General features: G+C 42.5%; 1 protein-coding gene across 2 annotated transcripts in view; it reads right to left on the bottom strand.

Moving 5' to 3' along the window:
• Positions 1-23,207, bottom strand: part of LOC125739256 (copine-8-like) — a 43,681-nt gene extending 20,474 nt beyond the window's left edge. Inside the window, exons 1-8 of one of the 2 annotated variants that reach the window (XR_007397106.1) lie at positions 23,061-23,207; positions 13,142-13,182; positions 11,058-11,107; positions 10,636-10,739; positions 8,178-8,217; positions 6,732-6,808; positions 1,453-1,516; positions 864-1,121 (exon numbers count right to left, since the gene is read on the bottom strand). Coding sequence is in view for 1 of the 2 variants with exons in the window: in XM_049009154.1 (XP_048865111.1) it covers positions 1,018-1,121; positions 1,453-1,516; positions 6,732-6,808; positions 8,178-8,217; positions 10,636-10,739; positions 11,058-11,107; positions 13,142-13,182; positions 23,061-23,158 (578 nt within the window). In the remaining variant the exon portion in view is untranslated. The remainder of the gene's footprint in view (positions 1-863; positions 1,122-1,452; positions 1,517-6,731; positions 6,809-8,177; positions 8,218-10,635; positions 10,740-11,057; positions 11,108-13,141; positions 13,183-23,060) is intronic. The other variant, XM_049009154.1, reaches the window with a different exon arrangement.
• Between the last annotated feature and the right edge of the window lie 368 nt (positions 23,208-23,575).

Below are 23,575 nucleotides of genomic sequence, written 5' to 3'. Positions count from 1 at the left end.
ATAAAGTCCTGTTGTCTTTAGGGTAAATGCTATTAGTAGGTCAGCACACCACGTAATTACACACAAGGAACTTTAACACCATTAAGAAGTTTTCTGAGTTGTGCCAGTAATCTCATCTCTACTTATGAGATGCAAAAACCAAATAGAGGGACCTTAAGCACTTCAGGCAAGAGAAGAAACAATTAAAATTTAATCTTTCGTCTCATTTGATCCAGCATCTCCTTCACCAGCTTCTGCGAAAAAATGCCCAGTACGAGCCTGACATTACACAAGACGACAAATGCACTCCATTTTAATAATACATTAACATGTTTTATCTTCGCTCCAATTCTTCTGGATGCTTAAAACTGTCTCCTGCTATCAATAATTGCACAAAATCTGCTTTTCTAAAGTGAATAATGCATTGTGTCTCGTCTCCTGGTGCATCCCATTCAGGGAGCAAATCTTCTCCAAATCTAAAGGTCAAATCTCCCAGCACTGAGAAGATAATCAAACATTAAAGGTTTTTCTGAGCTATTGTGCATAAAATCTTTTACGGCTTTTAAATTCAAGCGGACGTGAAAGGCGAAAGGCTTGTTCGGCCCGACGTCGTTAGCCCCAAAGATTTAAAAAGCTCATTTCTCGACGGCGAATAGCCATTTGTCCCAACTGTAGAGAAATGTGGGATCAGGTAAGAAAAAAAAATAATAAAAAATCTCATTTAGATAATAACAAAAGCGAGTGCAGAACTGATTGTGGGCTGAGATCAAAATCTATGAATATATTATTATTGTCCGTCTGTTATTAATGGAGGTGGATGTGCTGTATTGTTGAGGGGAAAAAAAGTAGAGGAGAACTCAGCCCGGGGGCATTTGGGGGGTCACCTCTGTCATCAATCTGAGAAGAGGCCAGGTGTCCTTAACTCCATAGGGCTATTTCACTGGAGGGATTCAATGAAAAGCAATTTCTCCAAGGTTACAGGAAGGCCGCGAGAAGCGCCGGCGTGCTTGCCGTCGTGTGAGATAATGGGGTGCTCACGTGCCGTCCTCATTGCTGCGGTAGAAGACCAGGAATGGATCGGATTTCCCGAAGAAGTCCTTCTTGTCTAGTCTGTTCCCACAAAACTGCATCATTACGGATTCCTGGACCCAGAAAACATACAAAAATCCTCATTTCAAGCATCAGGGGCTGTTCCTCCTTTGTAGTGAACATATATAATTATAATAAGGAAAATGCTTGATAGCCTTATATGAACCCTGCTGATTTTTTTCCAAAGGGGAACTGATCTCATCAGATTCATGCTCCCATTTGTAGTGTCAACTACATAGCAAAATGGTTGGGAGTTAGAGGGATTTTAAGGTGCTCTAAGCTCCCGGCTATGACATCACAAACGGCATGTGACCATCCGTGCGTTAACAGTGCGGCAGACTTTGCTATCAGGAGGAGTGATCGGCTCTCGAAGGAGATACTTACTCTGCAGTTCCCAAGTTCTTCGGCTTTGACGATGATGGTTCCACATTTTTTTCCGGGGATGCCCCTGTTAACGATAACGAGGCATATTAAATAAATGACCAGAGCAAAAAATAAACATTTTTGTTCATGATTGTGCTAAGAATCACTGGCCACTTTCCTGGAAGAAGGGATAGTGGAATCTTAACAGAACCAAAACACTAAACCTAGACTTTGAGTGTTACCATAGACTTTGAGTGTTACCCTAGACTTTGAGTGTTACCCTAGACTTCAAGTGTTACTGTAGACTTTGAGTGTTACCCTAGATTTTGAGTGTTACGCTGGATTTTGAGTGTTACCGTAGACTTTGAGCATCTCCCTAGACTTTGAGTGTTACCCTGCTATTTCAGAAAAACACTCAGTAGACCTATGACAACAATCAAACTAGCCATGCTCTCCTCAACACCCCCCACCTGCAGAAGACCGAAGCCTCTTTCAACTTCATTCATCACTCAGTACTGAAGTAGCTTTTTCCTTTTACTTTAGTCCACAGACTAGTCCAGTCAACTGATCACGGCAGGATGCAGAGAGAAAGTCCAATTATGCTTTGAAAATAAGTGTCAACTAAGAAATGGTGATTCCTTTTTAATAAACAAATGTACATTGGTGGAAACGTCTAGTGAAAAGGTTTATTTTTAAACCTTGTATTAGATGGGCTAAAATAGAAAATCCATAGAGAAAAATCAACTTAAAATGTGAATTCAGCTATGAATAGTCATTCTCGCGGTAAAAATGTTGCTTTTCAGAGATCAGTTTAAACTGTAGCAGTTTTTATAGGAAAGTGACAAATTGCAGACTGAAATTACCGTAATACTTGCCTCATTAAAGCATAACTGCAGCCTGAGGAGATTACTTCAGTGACATCAATATTCAACCCTGATCAAACTGGATTAAATGCCGGAACCATAATGATGGTGTTTATGATATCCTGAAGCCACAGTGACTTAAGATTGTCACAGATATTGAGCCCACGGTGGAATGTGCTGAATTATTTCACCTTTAGGTTCAGCGGTGATGCAAGAGGAAGAGCCCCTGTACTGCGTTTCAGCTTCTGCAAAGTTTATACCGCACCGGAGCCCTCTATGCTGAGCCACAGTATTTGCTGCGGTCATAGGACAGTCCCTGAGAGTAACTTCTACCTACATGCTAAAGCATAAGAGCAAACTTGATGTAAAAAACAGAAATCAACACAAGCAAACAGAATTCAACACAATCAAACGGAAATCAAGACAAGCAAACAGAAATCAACACAATCAAACAGAAATCAAGACAAGCAAACAGAAATCAACACAAGCAAACAGAATTCAAGACAAGCAAACAGAAATCAAGACAAGTAAACAGAAATCAACACAATCAAACAGAAATCTAGACAACCAAACCGAAATCAACACAAGCAAACAGAAATCAGCGTAACTATTTCCAAGTGCAGAACTGCCTTCATGTTCTGCTATATAATATACTCTAAGAGTGTGCAGAGAATATCTAAAGATACGTAATGAATAAGTTCAAGTCGAAGCGTAGATGCTGGAAATAAGGTATCTTTTAGCTGGAGGGTCAAAGTGCAATGATAGTGAAATGTGCTACGATCAGGAGGATGTTGTGTATTAGTGGATGGTGGGGGGGGGGGGGGAACCCTGGTGAAGATGAGGAGAATGAGGGAATGAAGAGAGATGCTTTCTGGCCTCTGTATTCTCTACGCGCCAAGGTGGTGAGCCAAAACTACTTCTCCTGATAGATTTTCACAAAGCTGATTCCCAAATAAACGTATCACCTGACTGCTCAACTCATTAAGCACAATCTACGACTCACTGCTCAACTCAGTCATTCTCCAGACCTAAATTAATTAACTGCATGCATGGACGAATAGACAACAACACACTTTTGTAAAAAAGCTTTACAATAAAATGATCTATTCCAGATGAATCCCAAAAGCAGCCACCACGTCTCGCGGCCGACGGCATGCGAGACATCGGTGTGGCTGACATGAATTCTCCTTGGAGGAGGGAGGGACTGGAAATGAAATCCATGCTTACTCCATGCAGGAGGTCACTGAAGGGGGTTCATTCAAATTTGAACCATACTGCGAAGCTCAGGGCTGGGGCACCCTGGGGGGGGGGGAGTAGAGCACTGAGCTGGAAACATTCACTTTATCAACTTGGAATCCTAAACCTGCTGGACTGTTGTGGGAGCGATGCGAAGGTGTCATACAACACGACATGCACTGTTGTTACGGAAGCAGACTGGAGCTCTTCCAGGGTCTGTTCTGCTATATGCTTCTTGGTGCAGTCAATAAGTTATATTAAAGATGGATGGATGGATGGATGGATGGATGAATGAATGGATGGATGGATGGATGGATGGGTGGATGGATGGATGGATGGATGGATAGGTGATTTCAGTCAAAGACTACACCCTAAGGTTCTTCTGGATGAAAATCACTATTCCCAGTCACAAAATGCTCAGTTGTTCGTGGATGGCGCTGGGCTACCACAATCACGCATTGTCATTTGTGGGATGCCACACCCCTAAGTAACGGAAAGGGCCATCCGAATGACCTGCTCTCCAAACATGACCCATCTTTTCGAATTTGTGAAACATCTAATCAAGGCACTCTGATTTGCAATCAGTATCTCCGGAACTAATTAGGCATCAGCTGCAGCTTGGGTATCAGTTCTAATTACCCTCACACACCCAACGAGGGAGATGAAAGTAATTACAACGCAAACACACACTACGTGGCGCATCACGGTCGCCCTCCTTTCGCGCAGAGCTCAGATTTCCCGCGATGTGCGGGCTGTCGCGGCAAGGAAGTAATCATTCGTCTGGATTTTGTGGTGAACATTTTGCCCGCGGTTGGCAAAAGTGGGGAACAGATTACGGCGCTCAGGGGAATTGCCTGTGAAGAGCTGAAGGTTAATTTAAATGTTAATGAATTAATTATGCCAATGCGGTTCAAGATGGGAGAAAAGGAAAAAATTGGATGCTACTGCTGAACCCTCACACTCGAAATATATTCGCCTTCCGTTGGGTTGTTGATGACTCACATATATAATTTATATATATATATATATATATATATATATATATATATATATATATATATATATATATATATATATAAATTTTTACAGCTGGGTCTCTGTTGTTCTCAGCCCTTAGGTAGTCCAATACAGCTTTAAAGATTTAAATTAATGTTCAGCACTAATTTGCTTTTTGTTTCACAAATGATCGAATACAGTAAATGTAATTTATGAGAGACGTGTACACACTCGTTTCTTTGAATAATTACTGATTAAGAAAGTAATGAATGCTGCAAGCTATAATTTATTTTGCGTCGAAACAAAACATTACCCCTTTATCTTTCGCTGTTACGAGAATTCCTATTTTAACACGTGTCTTTTCACGTGCATTTCAAAATGCTCTTCAACTACGCATAAATTTCGATGCTGCCTGAATCCATTAATTCATCAGCTCAATCAAGACTAATTAAATGAAAGCTTAGAGGTGACTTGTCAAGTACCACCATTATGAAATCTTGCTCTAGATAATGAGATTTTTTAAAGGCCTGTTTATCAGCATGTTTCTTACACAGATACACACTTTTTTTTTCTTCCACAAATGTTTGTGTAATCACAGTCGACCAGAAGTGATGAAAAGCTCTGGAGTAAGAATAGTTGTATGTATCTTCACTTTAATACTAACATCTAAAGGTAATCACTATGAACGGTTGGAAAGCATTTAAAAATAACCAATACGTTCTTCATATAAGTACTTTTAAGACTCATCGTCTCAAATTTTTGCCTATGAATCTCTGAAAACAAACCTAAACAATAAGGCATAATATAGAGATGTAAGTAAATGTACAGCGGTTTCAGATCTTGAGTACTTAAAATGCTTAAAATACAGCCCTGGAAAAAATTAAGAGACCACAGCACAACTTTCTGTTTCACTCATTTCTCAATTTATGCGTTGTGCATCTGTGAATAATATATATATTAAAAAACTGCAATCTTTTTCATTCCTTCTCATCAATGAAGGGCTGCTTCCTTGCTTTATGGGTCTTCAGTCCTGCTTCTTGGAGCCTGTTATGAACTGTCCTAGCGGTGCACTTCACACCACTTAATGTTTCCCATTCCATTTGATGGTCACTTGATGTCATCCCTCGATTCATGTGGCACTCCCAGATAATTTGATGGTCATCTCTGTCATTAGAAAGTGCTTCTTCCCTCTACCTGGCTGGTTTCTGGCCATTCCCAGTGTCTCCTGCTTCACCTCGTTCTTCTGCTGAAAGTTTGAGCCTGGAAGCAGCCTGCCTGACAGTGTAGCCTTCTGCCAGCCGAACCAGGATTAAACAAGGACTTACGAATTTGTTTAATAATATAGAGTGGTCTCTCAGTTTTTTCCAGAACTGCGTATTAAGATTATAATACGTCTGGATGCTGTTCAGCCAAATGACTTCAACATTACTTTAAATACTAAAACTCATGGTCATAGGTGTAAATTAGCTGAAGAGCATTTTAAACTGGATTTGAGGAAGCTCTTCTTTACACAGCGTGTAGTTAGAGTATGGAATAGTCTTCCTGTTAGTGTAGCGCAAGCTAAAGTGTGATTGGCTTTCATGAGGTACAACATCTCTGGGTTTATGTATTTACTATACCGTACTGTACTTTCATCGTTATTTAAGCTATACCATTCTGACTAGGTGTATACTAGGCTATAACATCTAGCAATTGTGTAAGTACACTCTATGATGTTCACACAACAACGAAATCACCTAACGACGCTTTTCTCATTAAGTGACGCATGACTAAAGACCATGCCCATCACTAAAATATATAATAAACAGAGACCATTGAGCTACATGTAAAACCCCTAATGCTACAGTAATGTGCAGACAATAAACACCTATACTCTCAGAAAAAGGTAAAGTACCTTTTAAGTTACAGGAATGGATTCTGGGGAACATTTTTGGACCATTGGGGATACATTAATGTTGTATGTACCCTGGGGGTGTTTCTCAGAGTTGATTTCTTGTACCATTTATGTACAGCTGGGAACGATTGGCAGACCCATGAGGGTATAGCCCCAGTGACAAGCAAAGGTACAAATAAGTACCTTTTTTTCTAACATGGCATGATGGATTAAAACCGGACATTCAGATGTTCAGTGTCTTACAGCTGTGCTTTTTTTCCATTGCGGTAGGGAAGAGCATGAAGTATATTGCTAGGGAAGGTATTACGTACAGTAAGGGCTTCTCCACACGGCTCCCCAAGGATCCCACCACCTCCCCCAAGGTGCAGAAGGCTTGGCCCAAGAAGTCCTGCATGGACAGAGACACCAGTCAGAGATCTGTATTCGCACCTCGTTCCTTAGTCTTGATCTTTCGTTTGAGGTTCTGCTTGAGCTCAATTCAAACAGTTAAACACCGAAATGCAAAAGTCCTTTCCATGAAGAGGTCTTCATTGACACCCACAGCTGCAGATCCGAGGGAGTCCAGCTGTTACTGCAATAAGACCAAACTTCACGAATCAGCAGCCTCATGCAACAAAACATCACAACCTTTTGAATCAATTACTGCCCTATTTTCCGGCTTTGGATTTATCAGTCAGGATATTTATAATGCAGCAGGCAGCCATGTCAGCAATTTAACCAAAAAAAAAAATACATTAAATTATGCACTAGGGAGAATACATCAGGACACGCAAGGGACTGGCCTTTTTAGCCGCAAATCGAAGTCGTTTCCTGCCAGTCAATAAGCCGTAAGTGAGTTTCAGCAGCACTGCAGTTGTTGTCTAACAGTAATAAGATAGGAAAGGGGAGCCATTCTAGCTGGAAAGGCAGAGAGCAGAGCTCAGCAAAACTCTGCTTTATAGCACTGTATCTGAGCCAGACAGTGTGGGTAAATCGCTCTGCTGCATTTATGGGCTGCACAGCTAACTCATACAAAAACCGAGCCTCCCAGCTTGCTCGTGACGATATTCACATCTTTACGGAAAACCACCGGACAAAAATAGTGGGAACAGAAGAATCTTCTGTGGCACAAAATAGCAGTAAATGACTCCGGGTATTTTGTGAAGCCACGCTCTCATTTCCTGGGGTTGCCTGACGCACAAAGGTGATCGTGGCATTTCTAAAATCATTGCCTGTTTTTAACGTCGACGATGGGAACTCCCTGTCTGCCGTCAGTGGCCAACCGGCTTAACCGAAAGAGAAATTCCCAGATAATTGGTAGGAAATGCGGCAAAATGGACTTCGAGACAGGGAAATGTATTTTATCCATTTCTGGGAATGATAATATCGTGATAAACTATAACTGCCAACTTGCTCATGGGAGTTTTACTGTTTGTTAGATTAGATTAGATTAGATTAGATTAGATTAGATTAGATTAGATTGTGGGAGTTTTTTTTATACAAAATGTTCTGAGGGCAGAACGAAAAATGAGAGTTCAGAGAGATAACCAATCAGATTGTAAAGGAGGTGGATCCTAGCAACTAGAGGAGGCAAGACATCTGATTGGTTGGTCTTGCCTCCTCTAGTTGCTTGGATCCACCTCTACTACGATATGAACCAATCATTCTTCATGCTGCCGTCAGAACACTTTTGTGTAAAAAAAACTCCCACAAATGGGTTTGTTGAGGAGCCAGGGGTCATCGATGGGTCATGCCAGCGAGGTGGAAGAAAAACTCACGTGTTTTGACAGGTTGGCACTTTTCGAGTCCACGTCGTACCTGAGGTAAGAGAAAACCAACAGCGGCTGTTACTGGTCGTGCCCCCTCTCTTTCCACACCTATTTTGAGTTGACACCCCCCTTCCCCAGACATGCCCGCGTCCACTCTCGGGAGCATACCACCCGCATCCTACTTGCCAGAGAGACTTTGCCTTACCTGTCACCCTGAATTTTATCACTGGTGCCGGAGAGCACGTTATGTAACACATCACAGGCAGTCTGGGCACGACCCATCCTTCCATCACATTCTGGGCCACTGAATCCATTCACCCGCCTTCATAAATATTTCCTTTCCCTGATGGGCATGTACGCGAAAACCAAGAGGGGTAAATTATACCAGATAGTTTGGATGTCTGGGGCACAGCTTGGGATGAGACAGGCTGTGATGTCACAGGGAGTGGGCGGGCACAGACGGCTGGACAAATCCATCCCCAGCCAAAGGGAGCTGCCCCTTCACAATACTTCTCACTTTAGAAGTATTACTAGAGTACAAATACTAGTATTACCAATAAAATCATACTTTTATACTAGATTCATACTAATTCATACTCATATTGGGAGGTGGGGACACAAATCATAAAAGCAGCAGGCGCATAAATGTAGGTAACACTTTACTTGACGGGGCACTTAATTACTCAGTTACTACTCAAATACAAATCATGAACAAATAGAGTAACTGCATGAAATACACAAACCAGTATGACTTATCAGTACATAACTAACAATGAGTTTCTGATTAATTAATACATTAAGTATGAGTGTACTGCTACATTATCTGTACCCCCTCAAGTAGAGTGTTACGGAAATGCACATTTTATTTATTTAGGGTAAATGCAATCTTTAAAGTCACGGAGGAATAATACAAAGTCATTCAGGGGAATACTATGACGAAGACAGGTACACAAATTGAAATTAAATTTCATTATCCATATTGTCAAAGTGATCAGACATTCCTTGCAGGAGAGCGTCCTTTTGTGGCTTGCATGTAAATGGCATCCGTTTTACTGCATATACCCCGCACACACTCTGACCCCCAGAGAAACATTGGGAAAGACAGTTTGGCCTTATGACAGAATGGATTTGGGGGAGAGAGAGAGAGAGAGAGAGAGAGAGAGACAGAGAGACAGAGAGAGAGAGAATGAGACAGAGAGAAGAAAATATACACAGAGAGCTATATCCACAGATAAGCACGTTACCGCTGACTAAAACTAGCCGTCACTGTTAGATGTAATTCGGGCAGAAGCCAGCTCCCACACATTACCAGGGCCTGGGGGAAGTTCGCTACCCAGCACAAAGCCATTTACACTCCCTCTGCCTCACTGGACAACATTAAGGGCTCTGAGCTATTTATAGGCTGCGTTTTATTCATGCATTTCTGTCACCATCCGCCTGTGACCGAACGGGGCTCCATCTATTCAGTGAGCAGGTGAATCGGGAGTGTGGTGGCGTTTGCCTCATTTCGGCAAGTAACAACTTGATATTGTCATCACCTGCTGTTAATATTTGTTCCTAATGTTTTTTACAGGGTACATTAATTTACCTACAGCATTCTTTTAATTACCCATGGGAGCACAGTTTTAATGAGAGTAGTATATGCATTTTGAAATGCATCATTAAATACGATAAAATGGTAAAATGCTACTGGTCAGGTTTGTCTCGGGGGAGGGAAGTGAATTCACTGGAATCCATGAGGACGTTTCTTAGTGGGATCACACTTTTCCGCCAGAGTCAAATGCTGAGCCTTAAACTCTGTGGCTGCCCCCCTCCTCACCAGAACGAAGAGCCATGCTGCCCCCTTCTTCAGGGCGCTGGGGCCACACAGCCCCCCAACCCCTTTCCAGTCTGTGTGAGACTCAAACACTGACTATGAAATCCAAACACACGCATGAAACACTAATTTTTTTCACGAAATCTGTCTGCGTACTGGAAACTTCATACTTCATTTGCATTACGTTTACTTGCTCGCATTATATGCCCTGTCTTTCAACCTTGTCTGTTTCACCCTACTGCCAGTCCCTGTGCTAAGAATGTCCGACTGACAAACAACTCATACTTATGAATGGACTGCCATAAAGTCTATTATATTAAAAATTCAGGTTGAATACAGTGGTTCGTAATAACGAAGGCACATTATTTTATGACGTTCATGAAAACATTGTGAGGCTTCAGCAGTCCGTCCACATGTCGTTTTTTTTAATTATTAGAATTTTTATGTCCTGTATCATTATTTTTCCAATTCACCTACAAATTCGACTTAAAGACTGACTTAAGGAGCCTCATTCAGAACCTGGGGACGGCCTATAAACGCGTGTTTCCCTGCATTTCTCGCTGCTGTATGCATAAGAATTTCCTCCCAGGATCAATAAAAATTATCTAATCTAATCTAAACTCATGTCATCTCATCTCATCTGTTACTTACAGGTCAAACCGTAGGTTCTGACGCTCTTCAAAGAAATAGTCCAGGATGAATTTGCGTACAAACTCTGGGTTCAGGGTATTGTCGATGACTTCTGTCCTCCCAGCCTGTAGAATGAGGAATAAGACAACCCCATGACCCTGAGAACTGAGAACATGGGAAGGATTTTTCACAAACACTCGCAATCCCATAGCCTCAATTATCTATCACCCCTGCCACTGATGCTGTACTTAATTTATTTCCAAATCCCCAGTGAGCCAAACATCAAAGAAATCTTGGTTTCGTTTTTTGGAGCCATCTGTGTGGGTTGGGCTTTATATGAAGATGAATCCTGTCTTTATACATCACTATACAACGCACAACAGAAATGGCCGGAGATGCCCTGACTCTAACCCAAGGACAGCACAAAGAGATCCGGAACTCACTTCTTTCCATTCTTTGTTGCTCTGTATGCTCTGCGTGTAGAGAACGCAAACTGCAAAAGACAGAAGATATGAACCATGTTATAAACAGCCTGCCGAAACCTCACCTGAAGTGCCCCGAGCCTGGAACCCATTGTTACCTCCATCCCAATACCCACAGACATCCTCATTATACATCAAAAGGCATAGGATTCTTATCAAAGTGCAAGAAACACAGAGACAAGAATGGGACATCAGGGTGCGTGATGAACAGTGTTGGGCATTTCAGGTCCAGAAGCTAGAAATCCAGTCCGAGATTTTGTTTCTACCAACCAGGTGAATACTCTGTGACTGTGACTCTTTATACTCAACTGGGTGGTAGAAACAAATTCCTGGTCTGGATTTGTAGCTTCTGGACCTGAAATGGCCAACTCTGGCAATGAAGGAAACAAACACTTACAGAGGGTCGTGCAAGACAATTGGAGAGCATGAGGGTAAAATAGAGAAGAAGGCGAACCCTAATCTATGGGGGATGACGCTGACACACTACCTACAAAGGCATGCTGATTAACTGCACCGGAATGCCTAATCAGTCTGTATTAAACCTTTGGTTCTGCTCTTGTTGGAGGACCAGCTGCCTCGCCCTCAGCTGCAGGTCACGAAAGCCAGAGAAATCTCGGAATATCATGCATGAAGGGGAAGTGACTTTGGCAGAGTGGTCAAGACTACACAACTAGACGATAATACTGACAAACAGTGTCGAAATTCAGCAGGGAGAAAATGCCTGCAGGATCATCTATGGTTTTGTAAGGTGTCCCTTTACCTGTTGATGGTATAAAATAATAATTACAGTCTAGACCTTAATAATTTATTGTGCAAACTGCACTTTAATTAATTTTAAAATCTCTCTTAGTAGATGTAAATTATGCTTTAGTTTTATCGCACGGTATTTGTACTAATATTAAATTTTATTATTACCACTCAGCAATGTATTTATACCTCTGTTATACTGTAGTACTACCACGCAGTAAGGTATTTGTGCCTGTTATACTGTAGAATTACCATTCAGTAAAGTATTTTGTACCTCTGTTATACTGTAGTGTTACCATGCAGTAAGATACTTGTACTTCTTATAGGTAATGACTCTGTACCAGGCTTACTAATCTTGCCAATGACGTGATTGTGTTTAGTCACTTTGCTCATGAAGATAAATAAGAACTTTCATATGCCACAGACTCAGTGCCAGAGATTACAAGCTAACACTGGATTTAAGAGTAGATTCCCGGTACAGATCCTTTAGGTCACTTTGTCACCCTTCATACAACACAATCCCATCTCTCCCAATTTTTCTTTTGTTCTGCTGGTATGTGTCAACAGCGGTCACATTACGACAGAGATATTCACAGGGGTCTGCTGTCCATACACAGAGAAGGGTGGGCATCTCACAACCCAATATTATGAAAGTCTGATATAAGTTCACAGCAAATATACCCCAAAGAAATGACATGCTGAAGCAAAAGCCCCCCAGAATATGGAACCCCAGTAAAAAGTCCGACCATTACATCAACAAAACATGCACCCCATTCAGTTCTAAATCTATATATCTCTTTTCATGGAGATAAGCATTATATTACCTCATTTCCATCCTTATGGCGCATAAACAACAGCTTGTAATGGCGCAGGTTTTCAACTGAATTTAAATATCTTTTTAAGATCTCAGTTCTTACCACGTATAAATGGGAATTAGTCACATTGACTGCAGGCAAACTTGAAGCAATCAGTGGGAAAAAAACGGCAGGGATGACTAATTTTTTTTTTATTTGGAGCGTGCACATGTCCTCTCTGCAGTCACATGGGGGAGGGCAGCTCGGGTGAGGAATCAAAGCCGCACCATGATTGGTTAAAGGGCCACCATGTGACTCCTCCTCATAGCCCATGGTTCATCTGCAGGCTTTGTATGAGATGTAAAAGCGTCCAATGAGGGGTCAGTGGAGAGGCTGCTTCAATGATGCAGGAATGAGTGTTTGCGAGACAACTAGAGTCAAGTTCTCCCATAGCACATTAGAAGGCTTTTGTGACATGAACACTGCGATAGATGGAAAACTTACCTGGGTCAGATTTGGAAAATGTGTCTCTGTCCAGGAGGTTTCTGCAACAAAAACACAGCAAGTGAATTTGTTGTATCCATGACTCATACTGGCCTCAGCTTTCACACTCTGGGACAATCATTGACATTTATTTTCATCCATCCATCTTCCAACCACTCATCCTGGTCAGGGTCATGGGGCGACATACATTTGTCTTTTTCAATTTAATGACAAGCTTCAGTTGCACTTCCAAGAAGCATGTCTTCGGTCTTCTGAAGACTTTTAAAGGCACGTCAACGCAACAGAGTAATTTTTTGCACTGTGTGCGTTCCGTATGAGTGGAAAGCTTATTGCATAATGAACTCGCAACAGAAATGCAACGATTGTGGTTACATGCGCTCTAGTGCCAGTGTTCTGCTCACACACACACACACACACACACACACACATGCACATGTTGGGTAAACATATCTTTATGGGGACCGCTCATTCATTTCTATGGGAAAAATACTAACGCTAACTATGACAACCTTAACCCCTACCCAGTCCTAACCATAACCATAAGTAACCAAGAGTTTTTGCATTTTTAATTTTTTTCGTTGCCGTCATATATTTTTATAAGATTCAGTTTTTCCTGGTCCCCATAAGTGAAAAAAAATGGGTATTCATAACGTTGTGGGGACATTGTGTCCTCATAAGGGAAGGTATACCCACTCACACATACACACACACACACACACACCAGGCTTTAAGTCTTTACCTTCACACTCTATCAACCAGACTTTCCAAATTCATTTGTCAATTAGCAGATCAATTTCAAATCCTTCAGCTGTACTTCCCAACATATCAACGAGCCCTTTGCTTCTTAGCTGTTGAAAAACAGCTGGTTCCGGAGCTCAAGACCCAGCCAGAGGCAACACTCCAAGATCTATGCTAGATGTTTTCATACTGTTGCGGTGTAATAAATAAACTGAAGGACTCATGAGGCTATCCTGAGAGCTCGAACTCCTATCTTTTTATTCGGGCCACCTCAAATTTTATCAGAATGCCAGATCGAGTGCCTAATGTATGAGAAAGCCCTCGGCACAGCCAATGGGGAAATGACATTTTGCTTAGATTGCTTCTTATAGGGTGGGAATTGATTCATTGGGTATACAGAAGGTCTGGTTGCGCAACGGACCACGGGATGCCTGGGCATTAAAACAAGCTTTTTTTGTAAAGGACAGAACATGGGGGGATTCTGCGAATAGTCGGTGTGACACACAGGCCCATGAAGAGCAGGCCTGACGTTTACTGAGCACCACGAGAGACTGGCTGCTCCCTGCAAACGGACTTGAAGCAGATTCATCAATTATCAACTTGCCCGTCCGGTGTTATCGATGCGCTTTAAACGGAGAGAGAAATGCAGAATCGGCTCCCGTCCTTCGCTGATATCTTGTATAATTGTGCTCTCTCACTAACTAAGAGCTTCATCTCTGGCTGGATGCGGCATGTAAAATCTGTTATAAACTTGTGACAATACCATTCTCAGCGTGAAGTCTCAAAGAGTCTTTTAATAGCCAAGGGATGGCAAAAAGGACAGATGGGGGATCAATAGATGACAAACACAGATGCTTTTGTCAGTAACTTCGTTGGATTGACGGATTGACGTTATCCAACGTGGAGTGGAGTGACACCATGTAATTAGTTAGATCTGGGATGCCAATGTGTCACTTACTGTATAGAGGTGCAGGTCACCAACCCTGACAGGACACAAACAGTCCACCTGAAGGTTTTAATAACAGTTACCCCAGCAACCATCAGCCAATGGAGGTGCAGCTAACTTTCCTGACATTTTCTCTCCCCCCACCTCCCCCGCCCCCCCACTGGTATTTCTCCCTACATAGATTCAGCAGTGTGGCATTAATGTGCAGCAAGAACAGCATCGTATTCATCGGCATATATCCTGAGACTGTGTTTGAAGGAGACTCTGCGAGTCAAATGTGGGGAAAACACACATTTGCCATAACAGAAGTTTTACGCCAAGGGGATCCAGATTCCTAATCAGTCACCATAAATAATCATACATCCTCTTCCTGCCTTTTAACTTATGTCAGTTATGATGTGTCGCCGATTCAGATTCTCGATAGTCTTTAGAATCCTTTCACTCGCTAGGGTAACACTTCAGTTAAATTACTCATGTATAATACATTAAATATACCTTCATAATGCATTATAATGCATTCATAAAGCATTATAGACGCAGCTATAATTATTTATAAAAAGGTATAACAAATTATAGCCATGTTTATTATGCATTATAAATGCTCTATGAAGCTCACATCTATAATGCATTATACATATCTTCATAATGCATTATAATGGCTTATACTAAGCATCGTAATGAATTATGAAGGTATCTATAACGCATTATGAGGACTGCTGTGAGTAAAGTGTTACCAGTTTTTGTTCGTTTCCATCTATGAACCCTGCAGTTCGATTACAATTTATAATCTGTTTGCACCCCTGGTTCAGATCCCTGCTTTCTGGATTCTCCCTCCTATTGCGGGTTGAATCATCAGAGACCTTCCCCTGCAGTTGGATCCAGTACCCCTCATCTTTGTCAAAAGTTTTAAAAGAGCTTTGTTAACATGCAAGCATGCTTGCCCCCCCCAGCCCCCCCCCACCTATGGTCTCCCCGGGTGCACCAATGACAGGCTGGCTCTCTCCTCCAGCTGCTAATTGATTAGACCAACATGTCTGGGCTAATTCCACTCTGCAGACTACAGCAGAATTACTCCAGGTTATTTTGGTTCAGGTGACCAGTGGTGTGTGTCTGGGGGTAAAACAGGAGAGGAGACTGGGAGGGAGACACACACCAGGCGGACAGGAAGGGTAACGGAAACAGGGCAATGAAACTGTGCGGGTGGAAGTACAGGTCAACGGCCAAGCAATCTGCAGCAAAAACACAAAATACGCAGAAAGTGCACACAATGGAGTGGCCATTTTCCCATTTCTCAGCCTCCAGCGAGCTCAATAGCTAAACAGTGCTAAAGAGTCCCAGGTGCGATCGTTTCAGCCTACAACTCCCTTTAATACAGAGCAGCATGCAGAGCGGGAAAGCAAGGGGGCGGGGGGGGGGGGGGGGTGTCCTCTGACTGGACAGAAATCCCAGGTGACCAGTCCGTCTACGGCTTTTCCAGTACCGTGGCCTCGATAACTCCCCATCCAAGCCCAGAGCATCTCACTGAACTAGATTCAGCATCTGCTCCAGGACAGAAGGCCCCCGTCCCACATACAGAACAACCCGGGTCTGAGAATCAGCAACCGGAAAGACACGTCGACTGCAGAGGAGCAGCAGTGCTTCCAGTCAAGATTCAGCAGCCTCTGTAGATGTCTGTAAGATAAAATTAATCCCAAACAAAATCTCCCCCTAGTTATAACAGTAAACGTACAAGAAGTGCATGTCCGCAATCTTCTGTAGGATTCCTTGAGTATGATTTTATTGTATGTTACAGGAGGAAGCCAGAACTACACTATATTTTAAACAGAAAGGTGTATGACAAAATAAATGGGATCTATTGAAAGTCTGTGAGAAGAAAAAATTGCATGTTTGAGTATGAGAAACTGCTCGTATTGATTTGGGATCTGAATCTCACGTGTCATTAATACGTCTCACCTGTGCGATCACATTCCCCCAGAACCAGGGACGGATTATGGGTTGTGTGGGCCCCTGGGCAAAACGTTCGTGAGGGCCGTAATCCGTCCCTGCCCAGAACATGTCCTGGCTGAAATTTGTTTTGTGACTTTTGTGTTGAGCCCTGGCCTTATTTCCCCTGACAGGAGCTGGGAGAGGAAAGAGACGTATGTGCAAACACACACACACACACACACACACACACACACACACACACACACACGCATTGCGTTCTCTCCTATGTGTGTACGCACACAGGTCCACACTCTCTGCGGTTACTGTCTTCTTCCGAGGAGAAGCAGACTCCCGCTCACCCACAGCGTCTCGCAGACAGAGCTCGACCTGCATTATCCAGGCGACTCACATGCTGACCGCCGTCAGCCTACGCGGGCCAGCAGGGCCTATGAGAAGAACCGGGACATTGGAATAGGGCTGACGCACCATTCAGTCTACCAAACACCAATGCCGAGACACCCCATTTCTGTGCATGTGCGTGTGTGTGTGTGTGGAGTTTGTTTATATTACATTGTTGGGACCAAATGTTCCTCATAATATAATAAAAACCTGTCAATTTCACGTTGTGGGGACCATTTTTCAGGTTCCCACACAGATCTGTGAATGCAATCAAAAAAACTAAAAATGCCAAAAGTCTCATATTTTGTTTGGTCACTTATGGTTAAGGTTAGGGCTGGGTGGGGGTTAAGGGTGTCGTGTTGGTATTAGAGGTTTCCCCCTAGAAAAGAATGAAGAGTCCCTACAAAGATATAATTACAAACCCGTGTGTGTGTGTGTGTGTGTGTGTGTGTGTGTGTGTGTGTGTGTCTGTGTGTGTGTGTGTGTGCGAGTGTGTGTGTGTGTGTGCAGGTCCAGCGAAGACACACGGACTGGGGCTAGGGGCACATTCCATATAAGCACCACCAAACAGCACAAACGTTCAGCAGCACAGAAGTGAAACTGACTGCAATTATTTTTGTGTTTCTGTCTTAACTTAACTGGATATGTGATACCACACACCAAACAATCCTAGATTAGTTCCTGCACTTAAAGGTATAACATCCTTTCCCAGGATTATATGTTCCATCACCATGGTGATCGTCATTGGAAATCTGACAGATGAGTCTTTCTTTGTGAACATTTCCCATACAGAGCGAACTATCATATGTCAAACAAGCGATTACATGCACACTTCTATTTGCTCTTGTATCATTCTGCTATCTCACTGAAACACATCTATCACTGCATGAATGCATCTCATACATAAATAAAGGATTGAATACCAAATTAAGTAAGCCTTCATTTGGAAATCAGTAAATAATAGCAGGGTTATGCTAACATTGATGATATCAGGATGGAGATGCTGTTGGGATGTATCCTACCCTGAAGACCTTCTGGTACTGTAACACAGCAATTAAAAAGTGTTCCTGGGATTGTCCACAGGTGCAGGATAAAAGGAAGACAGGAGATGCTGCAGGCACTATGGCAAAATCCCGCAGTAGCCTAACAGCATTATGCATGCTAATACCTTATTATCCCAAAGAGATTCACAAAGCTCCCATCGAATGACACACAGGCTCCCGGTCCCTCAGTCATCACTCACCAGATCTCGACCCAGCTGAACACTCATATCGCACTTAATAATTATGTCACACCTCTCCCTGATTTACTAATCAGGTAGTTGAGCCTGGTAGGGCAATTAGAGCCCAACTTTATCTAAGCAGAGCAACGGGTATTTCTCTATAACTACCTGCAGTATATCTATGGGGGGGGGGGGTTGGGTTTCTGGTTAGCTGGTTTCTGGTTTGGGAATTCGTGATGCCAAGTAGCTCGCATTTCAGAACTGGTTTGATGTATGACTGGTGTCCTGTCTTTGGGGTTTTCCACATGCGTGTCCTCATTTCTGGGTTCTTATTGCTTCTGGGTTCCAAGGCTCCTGAACCAGGTTCTCCAGTCCTCTGCTGTTGGGTCTGCCTTCTGGTTCACCTTATCCTGATGCTGTCCATCCAGTCAACAGCCCAAGACCCCCTGGTTCCATGTTTCCAGCTAGTCTTGGGACTAATTTTCTCAGGGAGCACTGAGTCGTGACAAATTCATCTACACTTTCAAACTCAGAACTGGGCAGAATTATTCAAACAATTCAAAATTCATATTATTCAGGAACCCAACGTATCTGGTTGTATGTCACCGCTAAAACAGTTCCGTGTTCATTTGCTTGGCAAACGGTGATGTGTGAATTAAATATTGTCTAATTACATAATTTCCATGATTGCAATCCCCGCGGTAAGAATGCAGGAAGTGAGAGGCACCTGGAGCCTGATACACGGTACGATGACAATGACACCCGCCGAGCCCTTGAGGTGAAGAGTGAGAGGGCCCAGCTGCATGTGCACCAGCCCCACTGTAATGCTCCTAAATCAGGGGCAAATGAGGTTGCTTGCATGTACACCTGTAACCGTGCATTCATCAGCTCCCTAAATCAGTGCATCACTGAGGCCTAGACAGGCATATAGGCTTAGGATCATATGGGGATCTTCTGCCTCACACAAGCCATTTCTTATTGGGGTCTGGAGATTCTTGGAATTACCAAGCAAACCATTCACAAGTAACATAAGGGCAGGTCACCCCTGACTGCTCACAAAGCTGCATGTAACGTGTCTTGGCTTTGACATGCTTTTCCTCTGATCATTTATTGCAGTGTTTCCCAATCCAGTCCTCATGGACCCCCAGTCAGGCCTTGTTTTGTGATCCTTCCCAGCTCCCTGAAAGACAGTCCATGTTTTTGCTCCTTCCCAGCTCCCTACCAGACAGTCCATGTTTTTGCTCCTTCCCAGCTCCCTACCAGACAGACCATGTTTTTGCTCCTTCCCAGCTCCCTACCAGTCAGGCCTTGTTTTGTGATCCTTCCCAGCTCCCTGAAAGACAGTCCATGTTTTTGCTCCTTCCCAGCTCCCTACCAGACAGTCCATGTTTTTGCTCCCTCCCAGCTCCCTGCCAGACTGTCCATGTTTTTGCTCCCTCCCAGCTCCCTGCCAGACAGTCCACGTTTTTGCTCCCTCCCAGCTCCCAGCCAGACAGTCCATGTTTTTGCTCCCTCCCAGCTCCCTACCAGACAGTCCAATGGTTTTGCTCCAGGAGCTGGGAGGGAGCAAAAACATGGACTGCTGTCGGTCCCCAAGAACTGGATTGAGAAACGCTGCTTTACTGGAAAAACTCCCGCAGTGCCTCCAATTTCTTTCAGTTGTGCCTCAACTGGTGTGAACCACTGTAATGGCCAGCATGTCTGGGGGTGGTAGAACTGAGCACTTCTCTGCAGGTCAGGACTAATGCAATAGGCTGGTCGATATCCGCAGAAAGTTTAACCCGTTTCGCTCTCCCGCCACACATTTCCACAATCTGCTATTTGCACAGTAAGAGATTGATGTCTTGTCTTATAATTTCCCCAGGATCCAAAGAAACCCAATATGCAGCCCAATATGAAAAAAGAGCATGAACCTTCTCTACGTTCCGCAGCTTGCAAATATCTCCCAGCAGAGTAAAAATAAGCTGTACTGATTATAAAATGAGTTTTTGCTTAAAATGAGTTGTAGCTGATTTTGTGGAAAGCCTGGTTATCAGCAGACTGAAAACGTACGTGCCTGTATTCTCCCAGAAAACTAAGAAAAATAATAAGACAAGGACATGTGCAGTGTTCTCAGAATACACCCAGAAAGCTACAACACACAACTCAGATAACACTGAGCGCTGTCAGGTTTTATGGTGAAAAACAGTGCTGAATCTGTGACATATGTTTATAAAATGCAATAAAAACTGGACAGATACACTTCAGAGAAAGGCAAAATATATGAGTACCAGCTCTTTAAAAATTAAAATATACAGTAACCCTTTTAAACACTAAGCCATTTGTTGATTTGACTCTATTGACAAGTGTTGATAGCTGTGTGAAGTCATTTCCTGTGGCTGGTAATGGCAGCTTCTAAAAATACGCCGGCCCGGGCGGTACCTTGTTCCGCTTTTATCCGAAAGATGTTTCCTAATGAGCAGGACAGACTGCCATTCCTGAAAATTCCCCCGTTGACAGAGAACGTCGGAGAGGGGCCCTTAGTACAGAGTGATCAATGTTTAAACACATGCTGGCACACAGGAAAGCGCGGCACAAATAAATAGTTTTTTAATACCTCCATCCAACTGCGCTGTGAATTATTTAAAGTTGCCTGAAAGGATTTTGATTTAGTCCCCGGATTTTAACTAAAGACACAAAAAGAAGAAACAACATAAGTTTTTTTTCCCCAACTTAGCAAAACTTAGACTAATTAAAGCAGAACAGAAGTTAAATTTTATTTGACAATGAAAGTACCCGCCAAAATGTATGAGTGCCGGCTCTTAGAACTGAAGAGTACTGGCATTGGTGGGTTTCAAACAATGAAGGGTTTTTCTCTTGCGAAGTTTTAAGTGTGGGATATAAACATCCAATCCTTTATTCCTAGATGTGACATTTCACTCTGCCAACTGCTGTCATTAAAAGCAACCGCTGACAATACGATTAAGATTACCGGTATTTCGGCCTCTCTGCTGTAAATCAGTGCGTCATCTCAGACAGGACTGGTGTTATTGCTTCATAAGGGTAGCGCTTCCTTAATGAAATCTCCATGGCACTTACGCCGTCTGACCACGTAACCATAATTCCCGTTTGGCCACAAGTTCAAAACCTTTATTGGTCGACCTGTAATTGGTACGGGTTATACTACCCAAACACAAATAGGTAAACACAAAAAACACAAAACAAAACAAAACATGTCATTTGAGTCTAGATGTATCAAATCATTTTTTTTATTTTTCCAATCGCGTGTATCTGAATAAATAAAGAAGTAACATGTTCTGCTTGCTATGAGTACGGCAGGCTTGGACTGTACCAAATTAAAATACAATTAGATAGAAAACGAATTAATTTCGGAAAAAGGTACGGCCTCTGCAGGCTAAACCATCATGGGGCATCAATTTAGGGTTTCTTCTCCCGTACTTTTACCTAATAACCAGTGTATACCTCTCCTAAAAACACTCCTAAAATATTTACATGCTATATGTTTTGAATTAATCATTACCATTCTTTGGCTTTATATTCTTAAAATGTTGCAATAGTACAATAGATTGGATTATTCGCTGTTTTAAATACAAATAAGGCGGCGTATTGTTAGTGGAAATGTTTCAATGCGATCTCAAATCTATAAGCAAGTTACAGACAGAAAATCGATACTTTTTAAAACGACCAGTAAAAAACAAAAGTTGTTTTGACTTCCCACACAAAATAAGCTGGGGTATGTTAGACGGCTCGAAGTCCAGTACAGTAGACAGTGTATCCCTGTTCATCTGGTGCCCAGAACCGGGCGTTTAGCCTGAGAACCGGCTGCTCTCCCAAGAGAAGAAGTGGAAACGGTCATGAATATAACTGATCACGGAATAATTCATTTTCCCATTGGTGAAAACTGGGGACATGGAGGTAAATATAATAAGAAATTTACGGTGTCAGATAAACTAGATTATCATACTGTTTGCACAATGCATTTGTCCCTCCTAGCGCATTAGTTTAAAAAAAATTAAATTATAGAAATAACATCGCAACTTCATTTTTCAATAAGAGCATCTTACACAAGAGTAATATCTTTCATAGTGCATTTAATATGTAACGGCACGTAACTGTTCATATCCACGTATGGCTGGTAAAAATTGGAAATCGAACAAAAAATTTGAGTTCATTTTCTTTATTTCGATCTAATTAAATACCTAAAATGCCACAGGTGTAACCGTTCCGGTGCCTCCAAATTATATGCTTCACTAATTGTCTTACCTTTTCTTCATATTCACACCCACTAACGGTCAAATACGGTAATGGCAACACAGCCGCATTTAATATTGCGAAGTTGCGCAACGTGAAGAAATATTCGCAGATATAAACTGCATTTCAGGATGTTTACAACTCCTCTTATGTATTGTACAAAGAATATCATATTCCCCCCAACTGCAAGTTTAAAACTTGTTGATAAATGATAACAAAGTGTGTAAAAACGCATTCTCTTACCGCGGATTTTGGCAGGACATGCTCAGCCCTGTTTTGCATTGACACCGTTACCAAAAATACCGTTTATCATATTCACAAATAAATCACAAGGCAAGTTACTCAGGCTTCAATACATTGAGTATAAATTGTACTATATAAAATCTTTTATATGTATACGGCTTTCCGAAATAGGTTAAATTAAGTCGTCCCCTTACCTACATGACACTGTGATTTCAACTTTGGTGGCTGGGATTGTAGCATTAAGTGGATCGAAGTATCCTATAGACGCCATGTTCATAAAGCTGTTGTTCATTGTTGATTTTTTTTCCTGGTCTTTCAGCTGGCAGAATATGATAAACCGGAGATCCCGGGTCTATTGCATGTGCAGATAGGAGGAAGCGAATGGCGAGCGGAGCGCAGAGTGATGTCAGTCCAGCGCCGACGCTGCTGGCTGAGGGGGGAGAGCGAATGGAAGCCGGCGGCCGGATCGCGGAGCCGCGCAGAATCTCAGCGAAGCACTAACTAGACGAAGGCGGAATGTGTCACGGCGCGTATGCAAGTTACTTTCACACTTGGACCCCTGGGTTTCGAGGTCGTGTTTTGCACGTTTAACACTAATTAATACCACTTTCAATATACGTCGACATTGTGCCAGTTGCTCTTTCGTACATTTCGGTGCATTTTTCATAACAGTTTATAATATCGATTGATAGAAATAAGATATATGGTT

The sequence above is a fragment of the Brienomyrus brachyistius genome, chromosome 3 (assembly GCF_023856365.1).
Source record: "Brienomyrus brachyistius isolate T26 chromosome 3, BBRACH_0.4, whole genome shotgun sequence".
Taxonomy (NCBI): Eukaryota; Metazoa; Chordata; class Actinopteri; order Osteoglossiformes; family Mormyridae; genus Brienomyrus; species Brienomyrus brachyistius.
This window is presented reverse-complemented; position numbering and strand designations above follow the sequence as displayed.